The following is a 20,965-nucleotide window of genomic DNA, read 5'->3' as shown; positions in this document are numbered from 1 at the left end:
TAGCATATGATTGTACAATATCACATTATACCATCATCAGGAAAACCAAGCACCAAGGGTTTAAATTAGCTCTGGCACCTCACAGCCTCTCTGAATTTGTTTTTTGCATGAGGCAGCACCCTACTTGGGATTTAAAGGCACAGTTATGTCTAGGTCTGCATTTCTGTTTAAGCAAAGTAGCCCCAAGGTGACAGAGGCAGACACAGTGAAAGGTATATTAAGACACTTCTGGGTTTCCTGAGAAAATGAGCTAGGTACTGTCCAGGCATCCAAAGGGAGCTCTCCATTAGTGTTTAATGTGCTTGGGGTTGGAATAGAGGGGAAGGACTTGGGGGGGAGTGGTTCACTGGGGAGGTGGGGGCTGTCCAGCCTAGTGACTGTTGAGGTGTGTGTGCCTCTAGGAATGAGGGCAGGGAAAGGCTGCTTCAATCACTTCAGGCTTCCCGTTAGCAGAAAGTCAGTTGTTCTGTGGCTTTGAGGATGCAGTCTTGTCTTAGGTTAAAATCTTCTAAAACAGAGACTGCTGAGGGAAACGGACAAGAAACTGGGCTACTCAGAGATTTCCACTTTAAGGCTGGAGCCAGGGCATAAGACAGCTCTCTAGTGGCCCCAGACTTCCTTGTGGAAGGCTTCCCATCTGCCCCATTGAAAGCACAGCTTTTGGAATCTGCAGAATTTTGAATTTCAACAGGATCTTAAGTGCTTTAAAAATAGGATATGTATGAAGTGCAGTACACTTCTGAGCAACTAGGGAGGGTCACAGTGGCACTGGGGCAAAAGGTCAAACACTGATGGGCTAACGATGCAGAGAAGTATGATAATCCCCAAGGAATGTTATGCCCCATAGGAAGGTGCTCACTGCTGCCAGACTTGTGACACGTTGACATGGGGCACGTGGAAAGAGAGCTCTGTGTAAGTTGCAGGTGTTGGGAGCCCTCAGGGATACAAAGAAGGTGTTTCAAAGGGCAGTGGGCTGATTGGGGGACTGGCTGTGCAACATTTTTCTTGGAGACCCAGAATTTTCACTTCTACCACCTCTTCTTAGGGGGCTTTGCAAAGTTTGGAGCAGTAACCAAAGAACTGAAGCATTTAACTAGGCTCATAAAGCCTAGGAGCCAATCGTTGCACCAAATCATCTGGATGTTTCCATTAGAATGAATTTATTTGATCAAAGGAAATGACCACCTCTTAGTTGCTCCAACAAAATGTTTTAGCTTTCTCCCTTCTAAAGCGCATTGTTCAAAGTTAAAGTTTTCTCAGTTTGACAGCAGTGCAAACATGTTACATAGGTTTTTTTTATATCTTTATTGGAGTATAATTGCTTTACAATGGTGTGTTAGTTTCTGCTTTATAGCAAAGTGAATCAGTTATACATATACATATGTTCCCATATCTCTTCCCTCTTGCGTCTCCCTCCCTCCCGCCCTCCCTCCTATCCCACCCCTCCTGGCGGTTACAAAGCACCGAGCTGATCTCCCTGTGCTATGCAGCTGCTTTCCACTAGCTATCTATTTTACGTTTGTTAGTGTATATATGTCCATGCCACTCTCTCACTTTGTCCCAACTTACCCTTCCCCCACCCCGTGTCCTCAAGTCCATTCTCTACGTCTGCGTCTTTATTCCTGCCCTGCCCCTAAGTTCTTCAGAACCTTTTTTTTTTTATATTCCATATATATGTGTTAGCATACGGTATTTGTCTTTCTCTTTCTGACTTACTTCACTCTGTATGACAGACTCTAAGTCTATCCACCTCATTACAAATAGCTCAATTTCGTTTCTTTTTATGGCTGAGTAATATTCCATTGTATATATGTGCCACATCTTCTTTATCCATTCGTCTGTAGATGGACACTTAGGTTGCTTCCATGTCCTGGCTATTGTAAATAGAGCTGCTATGAACATTGTGGTACATGACTCATTTTGAATTATGGTTTACTCAGGGTAGATGCCCAGTAGTGGGATTGTTGGGTCATTTGGTACTTCTATTTTTAGTTTTTTGAGGAACCTCCATACTGTTCTCCATAGTGGCTGTATCAATTTACATTCCCACCAGCAGTGCAAGAGGGTTCCCTTTTCTCCACACCCTCTCCAGCATTTGTTGTTTCTAGATTTTTTGATGATGGCCATTCTGACTGGTGTGAGATGATATCTCATTGTAGTTTTGACTTGCATTTCTCTAATGATTAATGATGTTGAGCATTCTTTCACGTGTTTGTTGGCAATCTGTATGTCTTCTTTGGAGAAATGTCTATTTAGGTCTTCTGCCCATTTTTGGATTGGGTTGTTTGTTTTTTTGTTATTGAGCTGCATGAGCTGCTTATAAATTTTGGAGATTAATCCTTTGTCAGTTGCTTCATTTGCAAATATTTTCTCCCATTCTGAGGGTTGCCTTTTGGTCTTGTTTATGGTTTCCTTCGCTGTGCAAAAGCTTTGAAGTTTCATTAGGTCCCATTTGTTTATTTTTGTTTTTATTTCCATTTCTCTAGGAGGTGGGTCGAAAAGGATCTTGCTGTGATTTATGTCATGGAGTGTTCTGCCTGTGTTTTCCTCTAAGAGTTTGATAGTGTCTGGCCTTACATTTAGGTCTTTAATCCATTTTGAGCTTATTTTTGTGTATGGTGTTAGGGAGTGATCTAATCTCATACTTTGACATGTACCTGTCCAGTTTTCCCAGCACCACTGATTGAAGAGGCTGTCCTTTCTCCACTGTACATTCTTGGCTCCTTTATCAAAGATAAGGTGACCATATGAGCGTGGGTTTATCTCTAGGCTTTCTATCCTGTTCCATTGATCTATCTTTCTGTTTTACATTTTACATAGTTTTTATAGAGGAAAAGCTGGGTTTTCAGATGCTGGCAGTGACTGTACTGAAGGTTAGGCATTCATGGCATCTGTTTCATTCAAATAATTATTAGCTTTAATTCCCCTTTTAAGGCTCTTATGCGTAATAAAAATGATTACGGTAAATAATTCACTACGTGACATTAATACAGCTATTGGCAATTATCATTTAAAATGCTGATACTCCACCCAGGAGCTATTTATTGCGTGGCTTCTTCTACCCGGCTCCATGCTTTGGCTTTCTTCTTGGCCAGGGAGAACCAGACTGGCTCATCCGGCTCAGCCGGCTCAGCCGGCTGTTGTAGCACGGCTGGGAGAGTTGAAAACCTTCTGGTTTCTTCTTCCGTAGAAGGTACTTGAAATATCTTCTCATCTTCGAATCCTACTGGAACCATAGCAAATAACACACAAGCAGTTAAGAAGCCCCAGAGATACTGAAGTATGTTTATGGGATGCAGTAAAAATTTTCCTCCTTTCAGGTTTCCTCTGGCTTCTAAAAGTCAGTGCATGGGCAATGCCATAGGGTGGTATGTGAAAAGGGTAACATCAATATGGCTAGAGCCACAGGGGCCTGACATGGGAAGGCCTGAGAGAAGATACCTACAGCTATAAATGCCAATCTTTGGGTGGTTATTATTGGATTGTCTTACCCTTTTGAATTGAGATCAGAGAGGAAACATGTTGTATGGTATCTGTCCAGTTTTTAAAATTTCATATTAGGTAATATTGTTTTCGTTTTGCCAATCCATTATGCTGTATGAAATGATTGTTGATGACTCAATAGATACACCCTGTAAAAGTCTATATGCTAAATAACATTATATCAACTACTCCTACCTAGCAGCCTACTTCACTATTCCCCAGTTCTACTCCTTCCCTCATCCTGCTTTACGGTTGATTGACTTAGTGGCTTAGACTCAACCAGTGGTTCTCAACCCTGGCCACACATTAGAACCCCCTAGGGCTCTTTTTAAAAATACAAATGCACATGCTATTTCCTGAACTAATTGAATTAGAATCTCTAGCAATGGATCCAGGGCCATCTGTAATTTTTAAAAAGTACATCAGGTGATCCTAATGCACAGTGAGAGTTGGATTACTGTGCCCATGAGAATATTCACAGCTATAAGCAGGTCAAGTGCTGCTGTATCATGGCCAGATGGTGGGTTCCTAATTCCTAGTTTAATTTCTTCATGAGGCGGACTGAGGCAGAGAACAAAGATGACTCAATATAAATCTATCCTCCCCTCCCCCTGCTCCTTCTGAAAAAAAAAATCCCTCTGGCACATGACTCTACTGACGAGACCCCATTCTATTCTATCACAGCACAGTGTTTGTTTCAGCTTTCAACATTTCCCCACCTCTCATACCTCTGCTCAGAATACAGAGGGGCTGAAACAAGCCTTCTAAATAGTTAAAAAACAATTCAATACCATTGGGCATTTATAGTGGATTACTTTCCACAGTTTCCCTGGGAATGTAGAAGGTGAGAAAATACCATTTTGCTATGGACTAGAAAGTGGCTTGGTTCTTTCCTCTTGAATACCAGCCACAGGAAAGTTCCAGTGAGTGATCACAATTTTGTTCCGATACAGCTTCCTCGATGGGGTAAAAGACTGTAAGACCCTCTGAAAATTATACATTGGACTGACTTAGTCATAATAATTGGATTTTCCTAAAACAAGCTAATATCTGTATCTAATGGAAGAACCATGAGAGAATCATAAGCTGATTTGGGGGAAGAGACATGTATTGTCTGAAATTGCAAAAGTTTCACAACTTCTGCCAGGGCTATTTTGGGAGTGGGGGGTTGGGGGTGTGTTTTTTACCTGCTCTGGTAGACTTCGGTGGCTTCAGTGCCATCTTCTCCTGTCTGTTAACATCAGAAGTGAAAACACTCCTCGGTTGGTTTTCATCTGCAAGGCCAGTTCTCTTTAATACAAAAACGAAAACAGAAAGCTTGTAAGTCCTGACATGAAAACAGCAAATTACTTATTCAGATCACAAGGTGCAAGTCCTGTCCTGGGTATTATAAGTTCAACATTAATCAAAAGGAAAGAGAGAGATAAGGAAAGAAATAGCACAGAAAGCACCTTGGTTCAGAATTTAGGTTCACAAAATCTAAGCTGGCTCAACTTTATCACCTTTCTGAGCTGGGAGAAAAGGCTGTCTAATCATACAAACAATGTAAACAGGTTAACAAGAGAATTATGTAACTTGACAACAACGTCTTCTCTAGGACTTTACCAGCACTTAACAGAAAGCTAACAGAAATGCGGTGGTCACAAACAAACCTTATCAGTTAACTGACTTGAGTTCCATAGATTTCTATGGAACAAAACCTATTTACATCTGATGTGCGCTCCTTGCATTACAAAGTGATATAACAATAGGTCTTTTCAAAATTGTACAGTTTAAGCTTTTCAAATTAACCTCTCCACAACTGGTCTAAATTAATTAGTTCATATACCCTAGTGTATTTCCCTCTGACAAAGCTTTAACCAAGGTGGACTTTGCCCCCTGTATGACCCTGCTCCCTTAAAAATCCTAATAATGAAATGAAAAGATCTTTAAAGCAAAGAGTTAAACAGATTTTCACATGATCCCACAACAAATTCAGTAAGCACCTAAAAAAGTATAGGAACTTAGACATCTCGATATGTAAATTTCATTGAGTTTTCTTGAGTCAGTTTTATGTAGTTTTGACAAGAGGGGTTCTCATTCTAAAACTTCCAAAGACATTGAAAATGGGACATTGGAAGCAAGGCATCATCCCAGCATGCCTGATCCACATGTGGTAGCATTAGCCTAGTCCATCACATAACTCCTCTTTTAACCTATAGGGAGATGCCAGACCAAACCAAATCAATATATGGAAACCCAAACACCAAACACTACCTTTATTTACATGAAGTTAAATCATTATGTACTGATATGGAAAGGTGCCCAGAAATAAAATAAGTGAAAAATAATATGTATAGTTTAATTCCATTTATATTTTCTTAAATACATATACATATTTATAGGCCTAAAATATCTGTAAGAATAGTTCCTCAACTCTCACCCCAGTGGTGACCTTTGGGGATTTTTAATAACTACTTATTTCTCAACCAATTTCATGGAATCCTGCTCTAGAATATTTAGGGCAGGATTTGATTTACAGAATCTTCTCGTATTCATTACTTTTCACAAATGCTTTAAGAACATAAAGTGGAGCACATTTCTATGAGTACAAAGCAAGTCTTTTCCCCCAAAGAGTTCCCTTCCCTTGCCTAACACATCCAAAGAGCTGGGGAGCTGCATGTCTGGGAAAGTTCCCATTGTAAGCTTAACCAGTTGGCTCCAGCACCCTTTTGGAGTGTTTTGTGGGCTGTTCCAGGTCCTACCCCATATCTAGGTTCCTTAGTCTCAGCCTCGGCTCCAGCTCTATTCTTGGTTTCTGGCTCTTTCACAGGAATGTTGGCCTGGAGACTCTCCTGCCTCTGGTTTATCATGGTTATCCAAGCTGGCTCTGAGGTGGCATGATCTGACTGTCGACCAGGAGCTTTACCTGAGAAAGGAATGAAAGAAGTTAGAACTAAAGTGAGGCAGGGGCTTCCCTGGTGGCGCAGTGGTTGAGAGTTCCCCTTCCGATGCAGGGGACACGGGTTTGAGCCCTGGTCTGGGAAGATCCCACATGCCGCGGAGCAACTAAGCCCATGCACCACAACTACTGAGCCTGTGCTCCGGAACTCGCGAGCCACAACTACTGAAGCCCACGTGCCACAACTACTGAAGCCTGTGCTCTAGAGCCCGCGAACCACAACTACTGAAGCCCACGCGCCTAGAGCCCGTGCTCCGCAACGAGAAGCCACCACAGTGATAAGCCCGCGCACCGCAACGAGGACCCCCCAACGCAGCCAAAAATAAATAAATTAAATAAATAAATTTATTTTAAAAATAAATAAATAAAGTGAGGCAGGCAGGGTCTTGAGACTGGCTGGGACCTACCCACAATAATGTCCCAAATGGGGATCCTTGTTAACTGCCAAATGAAAATAAAAAGATAACATATAGAGAAGGGCCCCCTTCTTTTGTGCCCTCCCCACAACTTGGCAAGGCAGGAGTTCCTTGAGTAGATAAGAAGCTGTACTTCAAAGTTTGCAAACCATCCTCTTACTGGTCCCTTTGCCTCCCTTGTCCATCCCTCTTCCTATCCCCATTTCAGGGTAGGACAATGGTTGCCAGGTGGGCTGGGAAAATTCCTAGGAGGCCAGACGCTTAGGTCACTGATGTCATTTCTCTAACTCCAAGGAAAATCTTATTGCATTTGTTACTTCGTGGTCTCTAATGCAAGTGTGTGGTTAAATGGATACGGTTATAGGCACGTACAAGACTGTGTGATGATGAGTCTGAAGGTACAAAGGCTTTGAGAGCCATAAATGCTCAAGAAATCACCTAGCTCTGGATTCTTGGACATTTCAGGTGAGTTAAGAAGCTGTGTAAGCACAAACATTTACAGTAGATTAAGATTTCAAGCTGAGGGTCTGAACATAGTGCTCTATTAATGAGCCGGCTTTTAAAATCTACATGGTGCCGAGGAGAGCATCCACGTAACGGTATTTTGAGAAAAGCATAAACTCCATCTACATGTAAGGTGCACGGGGAAAGAGGGATGGGGAGACGGTTATGTGTCCATTACAGAATGTGGACAAATGTCCAGAGGGGACCCCTTTGGGAAACAGAAGGAAGCTTGGTAAAATCTCTTTTCTCACCCTTATACTTCTATGAGGAAGAGGTTTTTCTCAGTTGGACTCCAAAAATGTTTTCAACAACAGCCCGATTGGTGGATAAATTTGAATGTCTGTTACCTTGATCACCACTCTCAAGAACTTCCTCCTTAGAGTAGGTGCCCCAAGAAGTGGATGTTTGCCAGACAGGAGCATCGGTGAACGTCACAGTTTTGGTAGCAGGAATCGGGACGTTCTTAGTGAGGTCTTCAGAGTCTTGGCTGTGTTTCTTGGTTTTGTTTGCAGAAGCTGGGTCTCTCGGTAGGGACCAGCAGCTAGGATCGCTCTCCAACATGCTTCCCTCAGCAGCAGCTCTCATGGGACTTGAATAAACCTGTTGCTGGTGTTCAGGGGCTGCAGGAGCCTGAAAAGGGTGTCTGGGAGGCAGGTGCTCCTCCGAGCCTCTCCACTCCACAGTTGCACTCACTGGGCCTGTTGCAAAAGTCTGTGGCTGAAATTCAGCCTCATCTTCGGCTTGGCCAGGGTGTCTGCAAGGCGGCTGCTCTTTAGAACTACTGCACTTTACAGGAGTGCTCTCTGAACGTGAGAAGACTTCCTGCAGGCCTTCGGGCCTCCCCAAGCACGGTAAAGGGCTTTTCGCAGGCAGCTGCTTCAAAAAAATGCCTCCCTCAACATCGGTCCCCTCGTAGCCTGAGAAAACTTGGTGCTCGACTTCAGGCCTCGACAAGGGTTTGGAAGGTTGATTTGAAAACAGAGGATCCACATGGATTCCCTCCTCAGTAGAAGGGATCTCTGAAAAGATATGCTGTACCATAAACTTCATGAACAACTGGAAAAGATGATTGGGAAGCACCGATTCCTTAGATATGCCTTCTTCAACTGCCATGCTCTCTAGACGTGAGGACATTTCCTCAACTTTAAACTTGTTAACCCTCTGGGCAGGATATTTGGGAGGCAGTGACCCCCCAGAAATGCCCACCTCAACAGCAGCACCCTCATAACTTGACATTTGCTGGAGTTTAGGTCTCACAGTGGCCTGGGAATGTTTGGAAGGCAGCAGCTTGGTAGAAGCATCCCCTTCAGTGTCGACACTCTCTGGACCTGCAGAGATTGGTTGTTTCACTACTGGTCTCCTCTGGGCCTGAGAAGTCACTCTGGGAGGCCGCGCCTCCGTGGAAAAGCCCCACTCCACAGCAGCGCTCTCTGGACCTGCAGAGGCTTGTTGCTCGGATGTAGGGCCCACCCAGGACTGGAAAGGGCGCCTGGGAGGCATCTGCTGCACAGAAGCACCCCACACTCCAGGTACGTTCTTTGAAGCCCAGGAGACATCTTTTTGGTCTTTGGGCCTCCCCAAAGTCTGGGAAGCGCATCTGGGAGCCAGCTGCTCATCAGAACCGGTCATTTGCACAGCAAAACCGGATTCTGCAAAGACTTCTTGGCCATCTTTGGACTTCCTCAAAGGCTGGAGAGAGTGCCTGGGAGCCCGCTGCTGCCCAAAGCCACTCCCCTCTTTGGAAGCACTCTCGTAACACGAAAAGACGGCTTCCACTTCTGGCTTCCCCGAGGCACGGGAAGAATATCTAGGAGCCCACCGCCTAGGAACCTGCTGCTGCTCAGGACCGCTCACTCCCGCAGCTGAACTTTCTGATTCTGGGAAGTCTTCTTGTTCGTTTCTGTGCTTCTTGGAGGGCTGGAAAAGATATCCAAGAGCCAGCTGCTGCTCAGAACCACTGTCAGCCTCTAAAGTACCCTCTGCGGCAATGGCTTCAGCTTTCAGCTCCCCCGAGGACAGGGAAAGGCTTCTGGGAGGCAGCCTCTCTGCAGAAATACCTCCCTCTACCGAAGCTCTCAGCAAGCTATCTGAAGTGCTTGCGGTAAAGGCCTGGAGAACGTTTCCAGGAGACTTTTCTTTGTAGGTATCTTGAGCTGACTTCATTTTAAATTGGACACTTTTCAAATCAAAGATGGACGCTTCTTCCTCTTCTGACTGGCTATCAGAAGGATCCGTAAACGCTGAGAAAATATCTCGGGTTGTAGAAGGGCTTCCCACCACGGGTAAAAGAGCGGCTCTGGCTTCTGTCTTCTCGGCTCCAGAAGCCCCATCCTCACCACTAACCGTGGACTCTTCCATGTCTCCAGGTATGGGCTGTGATGCTGGTGCTTTTCTGCGTTCAAAATCTATACCGGCATTGCTCCTTCTCATGTCATCTTTATCTGAAAGCAGCTCCTGAGGAGTAGCGCTTTCTGTTCGTGCCGTCGGGGGCTGCTCCATGACTTGCTTCACCAAGGGCAGGTTCCAGGAACGGAAGTCCCTGGCAGTCTTACCGGCAGGTGGGAACCAAGCTCCATTACCTAGGTCAAGTGCTAGACTGGATGCTTTAAAGCTTCTTCCTTTGGATTCATGCTCACTTCTTTCCAAAGTACTTGAGCCTCTCCTTCCACACTGTCTTCTGTATGCCGCTAGAAATGGGTAGCCCTGGCTCTCAGCGGCATCTCTGTTTGCAGCCGGATCTCTTGTCTTCTGTTCATAAATCCCAGTTTTGTTTCTCTGTTCCCAGCCTGAGGCACCTGTACCAAATAGAAGTAAGGAAAAGGAAAGATGTGTACTTTTGATTCTGTAAGATAAGAATACTCCTCCCTGGCCCAATGGGTACCTATTTGCTATTGAATTCCCTAGCATGGAGAAGTAGCTATTCAGAACACAGGGAACAACTTGGTCACTATTAGCCTTCTGTGGTGGGAAATTTTTAAATCAAAGTGAAATCCGGTTTTATGAACTGATTCCAAGGTCGGCACATCACCATTATATCAATACTCTGTTCCACCATTAGATGTGAGACACAGCAAAAGGCAATTTTTGAACTTGTAACAACGATTACCTTTTAGGAAACTGACTGGGGCAGGGTGAAGGGAAATTCTACTTCCTACTTAGTATTTCTATTTTCTACTTAATTCTACTTAATTTTTATATAATGTGCAGGTATTGCTTTATTTTTTAGAAAGGTGTCAACAGGGGTTATCTGGAAGGTAGGATTATGGCCCCCCATTTCTTCTGCTTTCAACTCTCTTTATTAAAATAATCTGATGTAATATACATGCAAAGCCATTCTTGGAAAGCCTTAACAACTGCATCGGTCCACAGGCTTCAGGTCGAGCACAAGGCAGCAGTTCTACAGACTGCTCCTCTCCTCTCTAGTACTTTTACTAAGGAACTTATTTTAATCCCCAGGTGGGAGGGCCCTCGGGGGCCTCCCCTCCCTCATCATCCACTGGTCCCTAGCTCCATCTAGTGGTTTCACATCCAGCGTACAGTGTTGAGCATGGGGTGCTGTACTCCAAACCACTCCCATGACATGGAAAACCAAAGTATCTGCCCTCATGGACACTGAATAAGTATTATCCTCTGTGTGTAAAAGTGACAGCTATTAAAAATAAATATGAGGGCTTCCCTGGTGGCGCAGTTGTTGAGAGTCCGCCTGCCGATGCAGGGGACGCGGGTTCGTGCCCCGGTCCGGGAAGATCCCACATGCTGCGGAGCTGCTGGGCCCGTGAGCCATGGCCGCTGAACCTGGATGTCGGAAGCCTGGGCTCCGCAACGGGAGAGGCCACAACAGTGAGAGGCCCGCGTACTGCAAAAATTAATTAATTAATTAATTAATTAAATATGAAAAGAGGATAAAAAGAAAGCAAAAGAAATTACTCATTTAATTTCTTGTTTTGTTGTTGTTATGCAGAAGAGTTTTGTGGTTTTGTTTCTTTTCATGGGAAAACGTATTTAGGGATATCCTGCCTTTGAACCCACATGTGAAATCCTTTGTGGAAAAAATATGAAAGAGCTGTTTGACTTAATTTGTGGAACAGGAATTTTGGTTTATCAAGTATTGCCTGAAATTAGATTGCCATCAGCTGGAGCTAACACACACACACACACACACACACACACACACACACACACACAGGTTTTCACTCCAGTGGTATTTGTTGTTTGGGGATTTGATGGGTGTTGGCCGCCAAGGACATCTGTCTGCAGCTTCCCAAGCCCTCTTTGCCCATGGATATGGGAACTGGTCTCACTGTTAACACAAGACCTTTTCTCTCTACTGGAAGAGAAAAGCAACTTTAAAAAACCAGGGTCTTTTTCACCAGTTCTGTTATTATTGTCTGGTTCTGTTGCTGAGGGGGAATGCTGAAGGGGAAATCACTGGCTGCCCTCAGATATCTGGGCTCACGGAGGAACTCAGCATGTACATTAGACATAGAATTAAACACACAAACAAACCTAAAACACCTCTCTGGTTGGAAATTCATTTAGGTACAATAGGAATCCAGGTATGGCCCTTTACCTAAATCTCACACAAGTGGCAACTGTATTAATTGGGCAGTTTAGATGGATAAACTTGGACCACATTAGTATGCATCTTAAACTGAAAGCTCTCTGAGGACCACAACAGCAGGCCTGGGTTCCTGTCACATAGCATCATGCCGGTAAGCTTGAGGACATGTTTCTGGGTGAGGGTGAAGATATGCCAACCTATACTGTCTTTTTTCGGCCTCTTTTGGTCAGCTTCTTTCCCTTCGGTTGTGCTTTTCTCTTCTTCAGAAGCCAGTGGAAGGCGTGGCTTCGCCTGCTTTGGTTTTGCCTAAAAGAGGGAAAGAAAGAGCTTGAATCAAACTTAAGTGCTCTGAACCCACCCCTGAATGGTTGCTGAAGAAAAAAGCATCAGGAAAAAAGTCCTTACTATCCAAATGGCTCTGTTGGAAGCATAATAATACAATTCACAATGGAAATTATTTCCAATGGCGTCCATAACCTGGTGATCATTTTACCTATTAGAAGTGCTTCACCTAGATTTGAGGTTTCTGATCTCTGAGTGATATGCTGCAGGGAACTCTAGAAAACACCCCAGAAACCACTGACCCACACTGCAAGGCCATAAATCTGAAAATGGGGTTGCTGGGCCTGACAACAATCATACTCTTGGCAACACTGGAATTCTTAAATTTGCTTCACCAGACCTGGGAGCCACATTCAAGTCCTGTTTGGCTTCTTTTCAGGGGATTTAATGAAAGCACGAATTATATCTTTCTAGCTCAAAAGAAGAAAAAGGATTGGGGTTTGGTTAGGAAGGAAGAGAGAAAAAGATGAAGGGCTCAGCCCTCACACTGAAGGGGGTGAAATTGGTTTAGTATAATCAAGGTTTTCAGGTAATGACAGTGCAGCTTTGGAAATGTCAGAGTTGCACTGCACTGAACAGTGTCTGTAATTAGCTTTGCGTAAGCCTTTGTGATATACATCTAAAGGCAAACATACAACTCTTTATGCTCCTACTCGAAGTGCCTATGTAAACAGACACAGCTCAAAATTATTTACTTTTGAGTGAATGAGGTCAGATAGACCTGGATTCAGGTCTTTGCTCCATCATTTACTCTCTGTGTGATCTTGGGCAAATTATTTTCTAAATCTCTGTCCGCATCTATAAATTAAGGATAAGGGCAAACCTCCTGTGGGACTTGCAGACCTAAGAGATTCCAAAGCAGGGAGCCAGTGGCAGCAGCCTCTGTGTCATAAATGTTCCTGGACTCTTTTGTATTCATCCATGTGTCAGGGAGAGAGTCACAAGGAAGAAGTAGATGTCCTGGCCTTGTTAGAGAGCGCTACCCAGGCCTTTCCTCAATTAGGCAGAAGGAAGAAAGTCAGAAAGAAGAGTCACGCTAAGTTTCCCTTAGCCAACATTCCCTGTCTTCCAGGTTTGTGGTGAGGTTTCCAGGCGATCATGCACATACAGGATTTAGTGCATAGCAATTGATCAGCCTCTGCTTGACACCAAACCAAGGAGATTCTCTCAGGGCCACCAGAACGCCCTCCTAGGCTGGCCACCCTACCAACTGTTCTTTCAACTTATACTTTGTTTTCCTTTTAAAGCTAAACTGTAATGTTTAAGCTAGGGGCAACATGATGGGGTGAAAAGTGTACTGGGACGGAAGTCAAAAGACTGGGTTCTGGTCTTAGCTCTGCCACTACCAGAGTGTTTGACCCTGGGCATCTATTTGTGCTTTACTGTCCTTCCCTGTAAAATGCTTTTAACTATGAAATCTTTTCATCTTTTCCAGCTCTGATTTACAGCCCTTTACTTATAGTCCAGAGTTACTGAGACTAAAGATTCACCAAAGTGAATCTTCCAGCTAACTGACACAGCCTTTAAAATACCAACATCTTTTCATTCTTAGCCTTTAGTAAACATCTTTTCCAAAGGCATTACTTCCCTATCTTCCTAAATAGGGATCAGGGAATATAGTCCAACTTTTCTTGATGATTTGGATGAATAATGAACATGACCTATTACACTGGATACAGTGTGGCCCTGCTACTGTTGCTGCCATCTGCCCCCCTTATAGTCACCCTAGTGAATTCATAAACGAGGGAGGATGGCAGAAATAGCTGAGAAACTCTCATGCCTAGGGATGGTAAGGGTTTAACTGCACCACCAAAGATTAGACTTTCTGCCTGCAAGCCCAAGATTTAACCTATAACAACCTGACTCAATTCTTCAATTTACTAATAGAGAGTTTATGACATTAAAGCAGGACAAATGTTTAGATTGATGTTAGGAAATATTGACTATAAATAATTTAACTCTATTCATTAACCTATAAAATACATAGTTAGCTTACTCAAGTTAATAGAAAGAGAAAACTACATGTCTTAAAATGTTAATTTTCTTAATTGTAATCCCCAAGGTAACCACTAAGAAAGTAATTTTAAAATATATAGAGAAGGGAATGAAAACAGTACACTGAAAAAAATTAATTAAATCCAAAATAAGGTAGTAATGGAAGAACTGAGGTACAAAAAAGATGTAAGATATATAGGGAAAAAAGAGCAAAACAGAAGAAGTCCTTCCTTATCAGTAATTGCTATGAATGTAAATGAATTAAACTCTCCAATTAAAAGGCAGAAATTGGCGAGATGAATTTTAAAAACATGATCCATTTATATGCTATCTACAAGAGACTCGCTTTAGATCCAAAGACACAAATAAGTTGAAAGTGAAAGGATGATTAAAGGGCTTCCAAGCAAATGGTAGCCAAGAGAGAGGTCAGGTGGCTATACTAACATCAAACAAAACAGACGTCAGGTCAAAATTGTTATAGGAGACAAAGATGGACATTATACGTTGATAAAAGGGTCAATCCATCAGGAAGGTAGAACAATCATAAATGTATACACACCAAACAACTGACCCACTCCTAAATACATGAAGCAGAAATTGACAGAATTGAAGGGAGAAATGGACAGTTATACAATAATAGAGACTTCAGTATCCCACTTTCAATAATGAATAAATAGTTAGACAGAAGAGCAATAAGGAAATAGAGGACTTGAAACAATACTATAAACCAAGTAAGCCTAACAGACATATACAGAACATTCCATTCAACGAGAGCATAATACATATTCTTCTGAAATACACATGGAACATTCTCCTGTATAGACCATATGCTAGGCCACAAAATAAATCTTAATAAATGTTAAAAGATTGAAATCATGCAAAGTCTCTTCTCTGACCACAACAGAACAAAACTAGAAATCAATAACAGAAGGAAGACTGGAAAATTCACAAATAGGTGGAAATTAAACAACACTCCCTTAAGCAACAAATGGGTCAAAGAAGAAATCAAAAGGAAAGTTAGAAAATACTTTGACATGAATTAATACTAAAACACAACATAACAAAACTTACGTGATACAGCAAAAGCAGTCCTTAGAAATTTATAGCTGTATATGCTTGTTAAAAAAGAAGAAAGGTCTCAAATCAATAACCTAACTCTCCACCTTAAGAAACTAGAAAGATAAAACTAAACCCAAAGCTAGCAAAAGGAAGGAAATAACAAAGATTAAAGCAGAGGTAATGAAATAGGGAACAGAAAAACAGTACGGAAAATCAATGAAACCAAAAGTTGGTTCCTTGAAAAGTAAAACAAAACTGACAAATCTTTAGCTAGACTGATTAAGAAAAAGAGAGACAAGATACAAATTACTAAAATAAGAATGAAAGGGAACAATTACTACTGACCTTATAGAAATAAAAAGGATTATAAGACAGTACTATGAATAACTGTATAGATAGCCTAGATGAAATGGATAAATTCCTAGACACATCCAAACTACCAGAATTGAATCAAAAAGAAATGGAAAATCTGAATATGCCTATAACAAGTAAAGAGATTGAATCAGTAATCAAAACCTCCCAACAAAGAGAAACCCAGGACCAGATGGCTTTACTGGTGAATTCTACCAAACTTTTAAAGGATAATGCCAATCCTTCACAAATATTTCAAAAAAAAATATGAGGGAACACTTCCTGATTCTATGAGGCAAACATTACCATGATTCCAAAGCCAGATAAAAGCATCACAAGAAAAGAATGCTATAGACCTACATCCCTCATGAATACATGTGCAAAATACTAGCAAACCAAATCCAACAGCATATTAAGGGCAATTATACTTTATAAGCAACTGGGATTTATCCCAGAATTGCAAGGAGGTTCAACATATGAAAATAATTATGTAATATATTATGAAAATCAAATGTAATATACCATATTAATAGAAAGAAAGAAAAAATAATATCATCACAATTGATGTAAAAAAAGCATTTTACAAAATCCAATACGCTTTATGCTAAAAGCACCTAACAAACTAGGGATAAAAAGCATATATGAAAAACCCATAGCTAACATCATACTTAATGGTGAAAGGCTTAACGGTGAAAGCTTTTCCCCTAAGATGAGGAACAAGACAAAGATGTCTGCTTTTGCCACTTTTATTCAGCAGTCTACTGGAAGTTCTAACCAGAGCAATTAGGCAAGGAAAAGAAAGAAAATGCCTACAAATTGGAAAGGAAGTAAAACTATCCCTCTTTACAAATGACATAATCTTATGTACAGAAAATTCTGTATATAGATATAGTCATTATACTTATAATGAATGATCAGATGTGGAATTTCAAAGAGAAATGGAAACTATTTTTAAAAGGAGCCAAATAGAAATTCCCAGAACATATGAAAATTACAATGTCTGGGGAAAAAATTCCCAGATAGATTTTGCATACTCATGAAAGCAGAAGAAAATACCAAATAAATTTGTATAGAGAAGTCAATATAAATGACATACTATAAAGAAAAGAAATTAAAAGATTAACAAATTTAAAAAAAGAAAATTCTGAAAAATCCCCATAAATCTGTTAGAGCTAATAAATGAATCAATCATAGTTGAAAGATACAAAATCAACACACAAAATCTAGTTGTATCTCTATACACTCAGAATGAACAACCCAAAAAAGGTAATTAAGAAAACACTTCCATTTACAATAGCATCAAAAAGAATGAACTAATTGGAAATAAATTTAACCAAGGGGTTCAAGACTTGCACACTGTAAACTACAAAATATTGCTGAAAGAAATTAAAGAACTAAAAAAATGAAAAGACATCTCATGTTCATGGATTGGAAAACCTAATGTTAAGATGGTGATACTCCCGAAAGTGATCTACAAATTCAGTGCCATCCTTATCAAAATGCCAATGTGTCTTTTTGAAGATATGGAAAAACTGATTGTAAAATTCATACAGAATTTCAAGGGATCTTGAACAGCCTAAACGATCTTGAAAAGGAAGAATGGAATTGGAGGACTCACACTTCTTGATTTCAAACCTTACTACAAAGCTACAGTAATCAGGACAGTGTAGTACTGGCATAAGCATAGACATATAGATCAATGGAATAGAATTGAGAGTCCAGAAATAAGCCCATTCATCTACGGTTAAGTGATTTGCAGAAGGGTGACAAGACCATTCAATGGAGAAAAGAATAGTCTTTTCAACAAATGGTGCTGCGACAACTGGATAGCCACATGCAAAAGAATGAAGTTAGAACCTTATCTCACACAATATGTAAAAATAAACTCAAACTGGATCAAAGGTCTAAATATAAGAGCTAAAACTCTTAGAAGAAAACATAGGGGTAAATCTTCATGATCTTAGATTTGGCAATGGTTTCTTAAATATGACACCAAAAGCACAAGTACCAAAAGAAAAAAATCAATAAATTGGACTTCAACAAAAATTTAAAAATTTTATCCAATTTTGTTCTCTTGATAAAGTTAAAAAACAACTCACAGAATGGGAGAATTTTTTTGCAAATCGTATATCTGATAAAGGTGTAGTATCCAGAATATATAAAAAACCTTTTACAACTCAACAACAAAAAAACAAACAACCCAATTTAAAAATGGGCAAAGAACTTGAATAGACATTTCTCCTAAGAAGATAATACAAATGGCCAATAAGCATATGAAATGATGCTTCACGTCATTAGTCACTAGGGAAATGCAAATCAAAACCGCAGTGAGATACTTCACACCCACTAGAAACACTGTATATAAAAAAAGGAAAATAACAAGTGTTAGCCAGGATGTAGAGATATTGGAACCCTCATATATAGTTGGTGGGAATGTAAAGTGGTGTAGCTGCTGGGGAAAACAATTTGGTGGGTCCTCAAAAAGTTAAGTATAGAATTACCATATGACCCAGCAGTTCCACTTCTAGGTATATACCTAAATGAATTAAAAACAGGTGTTCAAACAAAGACTTGTGTATGAATGTTCACAGCAGCAATAGCCAATGGTGGATAGGACCCAAATGTTCATCAATGGATGAACAGCTAAACTAAACATGGGACATCCATACAATGGAGTATTATTCAGCCATAAAAATGACTGAAGTACTGATCTGTGCTGTGGACCTCAAAAACATTATGCTAAGTGAAAGAAGCCAGACACAGAAGGCCATATATTGTGTGATTACATTTACATGAAGTATCCAGAGTGGGCAAATCCAGAGACAGAAAGCAGATTAGTAGTTACCAGGGGCTGAGAGGGAGGAGGAGTGATGAGTGATTAGTGGGCCTGGGGCTTCCTTATGCAGGAACCAAAGCTATTCTGGAACTGGACAGCGGTGATGGTTGCACAACATTGTGATTGTACTTAATGCCACTGAGTTGTACACTTCAACATGATGAATTTTATGTTATGTGTATTTTACCATGATAAAAAATGTTATCTAATTCAGTCCTTCCACCAGTTCAGACTGTTCCAATTTGTCTGACTTAGTGCTATTGTCGTAGCCTAAATTCATAAATCAGTGAGCATCCTAATTTGGCTTTGAGAGTTTGACGGCCATCTGTCCTGAGCAGAGCCTATGACAGAAGCAAGCGTGTCAGCTCCACGACAACAAGGAATGTTAAAGCCTGTGCTTTAACTTTGGTCCTAACCAAATTGTTTTTTTGTTGCCATATCTAACTGAAGGCTGCTTCTCTCCATAGAATCTTTTAACATCAAAACAGAGGAGTTTTGCGCTGACTGGACAATTATCTTCATCATAAATTACCTTTCTGTATACTTTTTAGTCCCCAAGGTTAATTGTTCTAAACTCTACTTCACTCTAAAAGCCCTCTCAAGCTCAAAAACAACCAATCAAATTAACCACACAATAGTATGAGAATGGAAGTGTTGATGTGAGCAAAATCTGCTGATTTTCCAATTGTTGATGGGTATTTTTTGGTTGGCAAAGCTAGACATATGAAATACACATACCTGCCCTCTCGTGTCAAATGACTTTTCATACGAATATGTGTCTATCAAACAATACTACGTGCCCTAACCTTTGAGATTTGGGCATTGGAATCTATAGAGGCTTTACTTCCATAAAAATCTCTATTGTTTTCTTCGTGAAATAACTGAAAACATCTGCAAACTTTTTTCAGAAATACTGTCTTCCATTTCTTATAAATTACAGTGCTGATTATTTGGTTTGTAGAATTGGACAGAAAATGTAAACCACCAGGCAAACCAAAAGCAAGAATGGCAGCTCCTTCCCCAGACATCCCCCTAGCATTGAGCTACAGCAGGAATAAAAGCGTCCCCCACAACCTGCGACTTAGGATGGAGCTAACACTTGCCTTCTTCAATGTCAAGATCGTGTGTGATAAACCCTTCTTCCGTGGGCTCTTCAGTGACTCATCAGCAACAGAGATTTCTTCAAACTCCTCAGTGACTGTGTCAGATTGAATAAGAGGTGAGCTGATGCTGGCTTGGCGTGGGTGCCGTGGTGGGATCTGTCAAGGAGGAGGATAGAAGGAAAAAGTTAAAACTTGTGTGCCTTCCTCCAAATTACTTGTTGCTTAATGATTGAAGGGCTAAGAACCCAAAGTGAAAACAATGAGCCACGGAAAGGATCTCCTACCTCCTTGTCTTCCCTTCCAGTACGTACTCAAACCAAAAACGAATAGCCTTGGTTCACTCTCTGGGGATTGGCTGCACCCGTTTGCCAATCCCCAAAGACAGAAACTTCAAATCGCTTGTTTGATCCAAACCAGAATCCTGGTGTTACCTCCTACTGATGCCAACTATAAATCTTGTTTGAGTCTGATCTTTGTTTCGACCTTGGCCCTGTCTTTGGAAGTCCAGATCTTGTGAAGGTGAGTCTTTGAGTTACGATCTGGGCTTTCTATCATTCTATCAGTCCAGGAATTGTCTGGATCAAATCTTGACCGTGTTGGTTGCTTGTCTTAAGCCTGTCAAGATTGATTTTCTGGGATTTTTAGAAAATCTACAGAACTAGTCCTGGTTAGAACTGGTTTTTACTAGTTTTCTGAAGTGGATAAAGTTGATCGTTTGGGTTTACCTTGAGCTTCAGCAGACTGATTTAGTTGATTCCAGTTTGAAGTTCATGGTACACTTGAATTTGAGGCACCGGTCCCTGCCACGGTCCCCTTGATGTGGATCAGAACACCTGATTTTATCTTTAACAAGTACTGGCTAAGCATGTGCAGTGTACCATACCCATTCTAGGCAGTGAGTCCACAGCAATAAACAAAACAAAATCCTTGTTGTCATGGAGCTGACATGCTTGCTTCTGTCATAGGCTCTGCTCCTGTTCAGGACAGACGGCAGTCAAACTCTCAAAGCCAAAGAAAAGGGGCCACAATGAGTTTCTGCCTGTGGGGTACTCCCAGCCAATGTCTAAGGTGCCCTCTTATTACTACCAGGTCCCACTGGGGGCTCTTGAGGAGAGACCTTGGGGATTAACCATCCCCAAGCCCAACTGCGATAATAATCACTATACTAATGGCAGCTAACTTTTACTGAAGGCATTGCTCTGCTTTAATCTTTATTATTTCCTTCCCCTCACTAGCTTTGGGTTTAGCTTGCTTTACTCTTTCTAGTTCCTTAATCTGGAGAGTTACGTTATTGATTTGAGATTTTTCTCCCTGCTAGGCAGGGAGTGCTCTCCATAGATGTATTTCATTCAAACCTTACAATTCTTTGAAAGC

General features: G+C 41.3%; 1 protein-coding gene across 1 annotated transcript in view; it reads right to left on the bottom strand.

Moving 5' to 3' along the window:
- Positions 1-3,041: 3,041 nt before the first annotated feature.
- The window catches only part of KIAA1210 (KIAA1210 ortholog), a 33,463-nt gene continuing 15,539 nt past the window's right edge, over positions 3,042-20,965 (bottom strand). Inside the window, 6 exon segments of the mRNA XM_067722683.1 lie at positions 3,042-3,226; positions 4,671-4,773; positions 6,228-6,391; positions 7,551-10,139; positions 12,103-12,211; positions 19,592-19,747. Of these exon segments, the coding sequence (XP_067578784.1) occupies positions 3,042-3,226; positions 4,671-4,773; positions 6,228-6,391; positions 7,551-10,139; positions 12,103-12,211; positions 19,592-19,747 (3,306 nt within the window).

The sequence above is a fragment of the Pseudorca crassidens genome, chromosome X, assembly GCF_039906515.1.
Source record: "Pseudorca crassidens isolate mPseCra1 chromosome X, mPseCra1.hap1, whole genome shotgun sequence".
NCBI lineage: Eukaryota > Metazoa > Chordata > Mammalia > Artiodactyla > Delphinidae > Pseudorca > Pseudorca crassidens.
The sequence above is the reverse complement of the archived record's forward strand: the minus strand, read 5'-3'. Positions and strand labels throughout refer to the sequence as shown.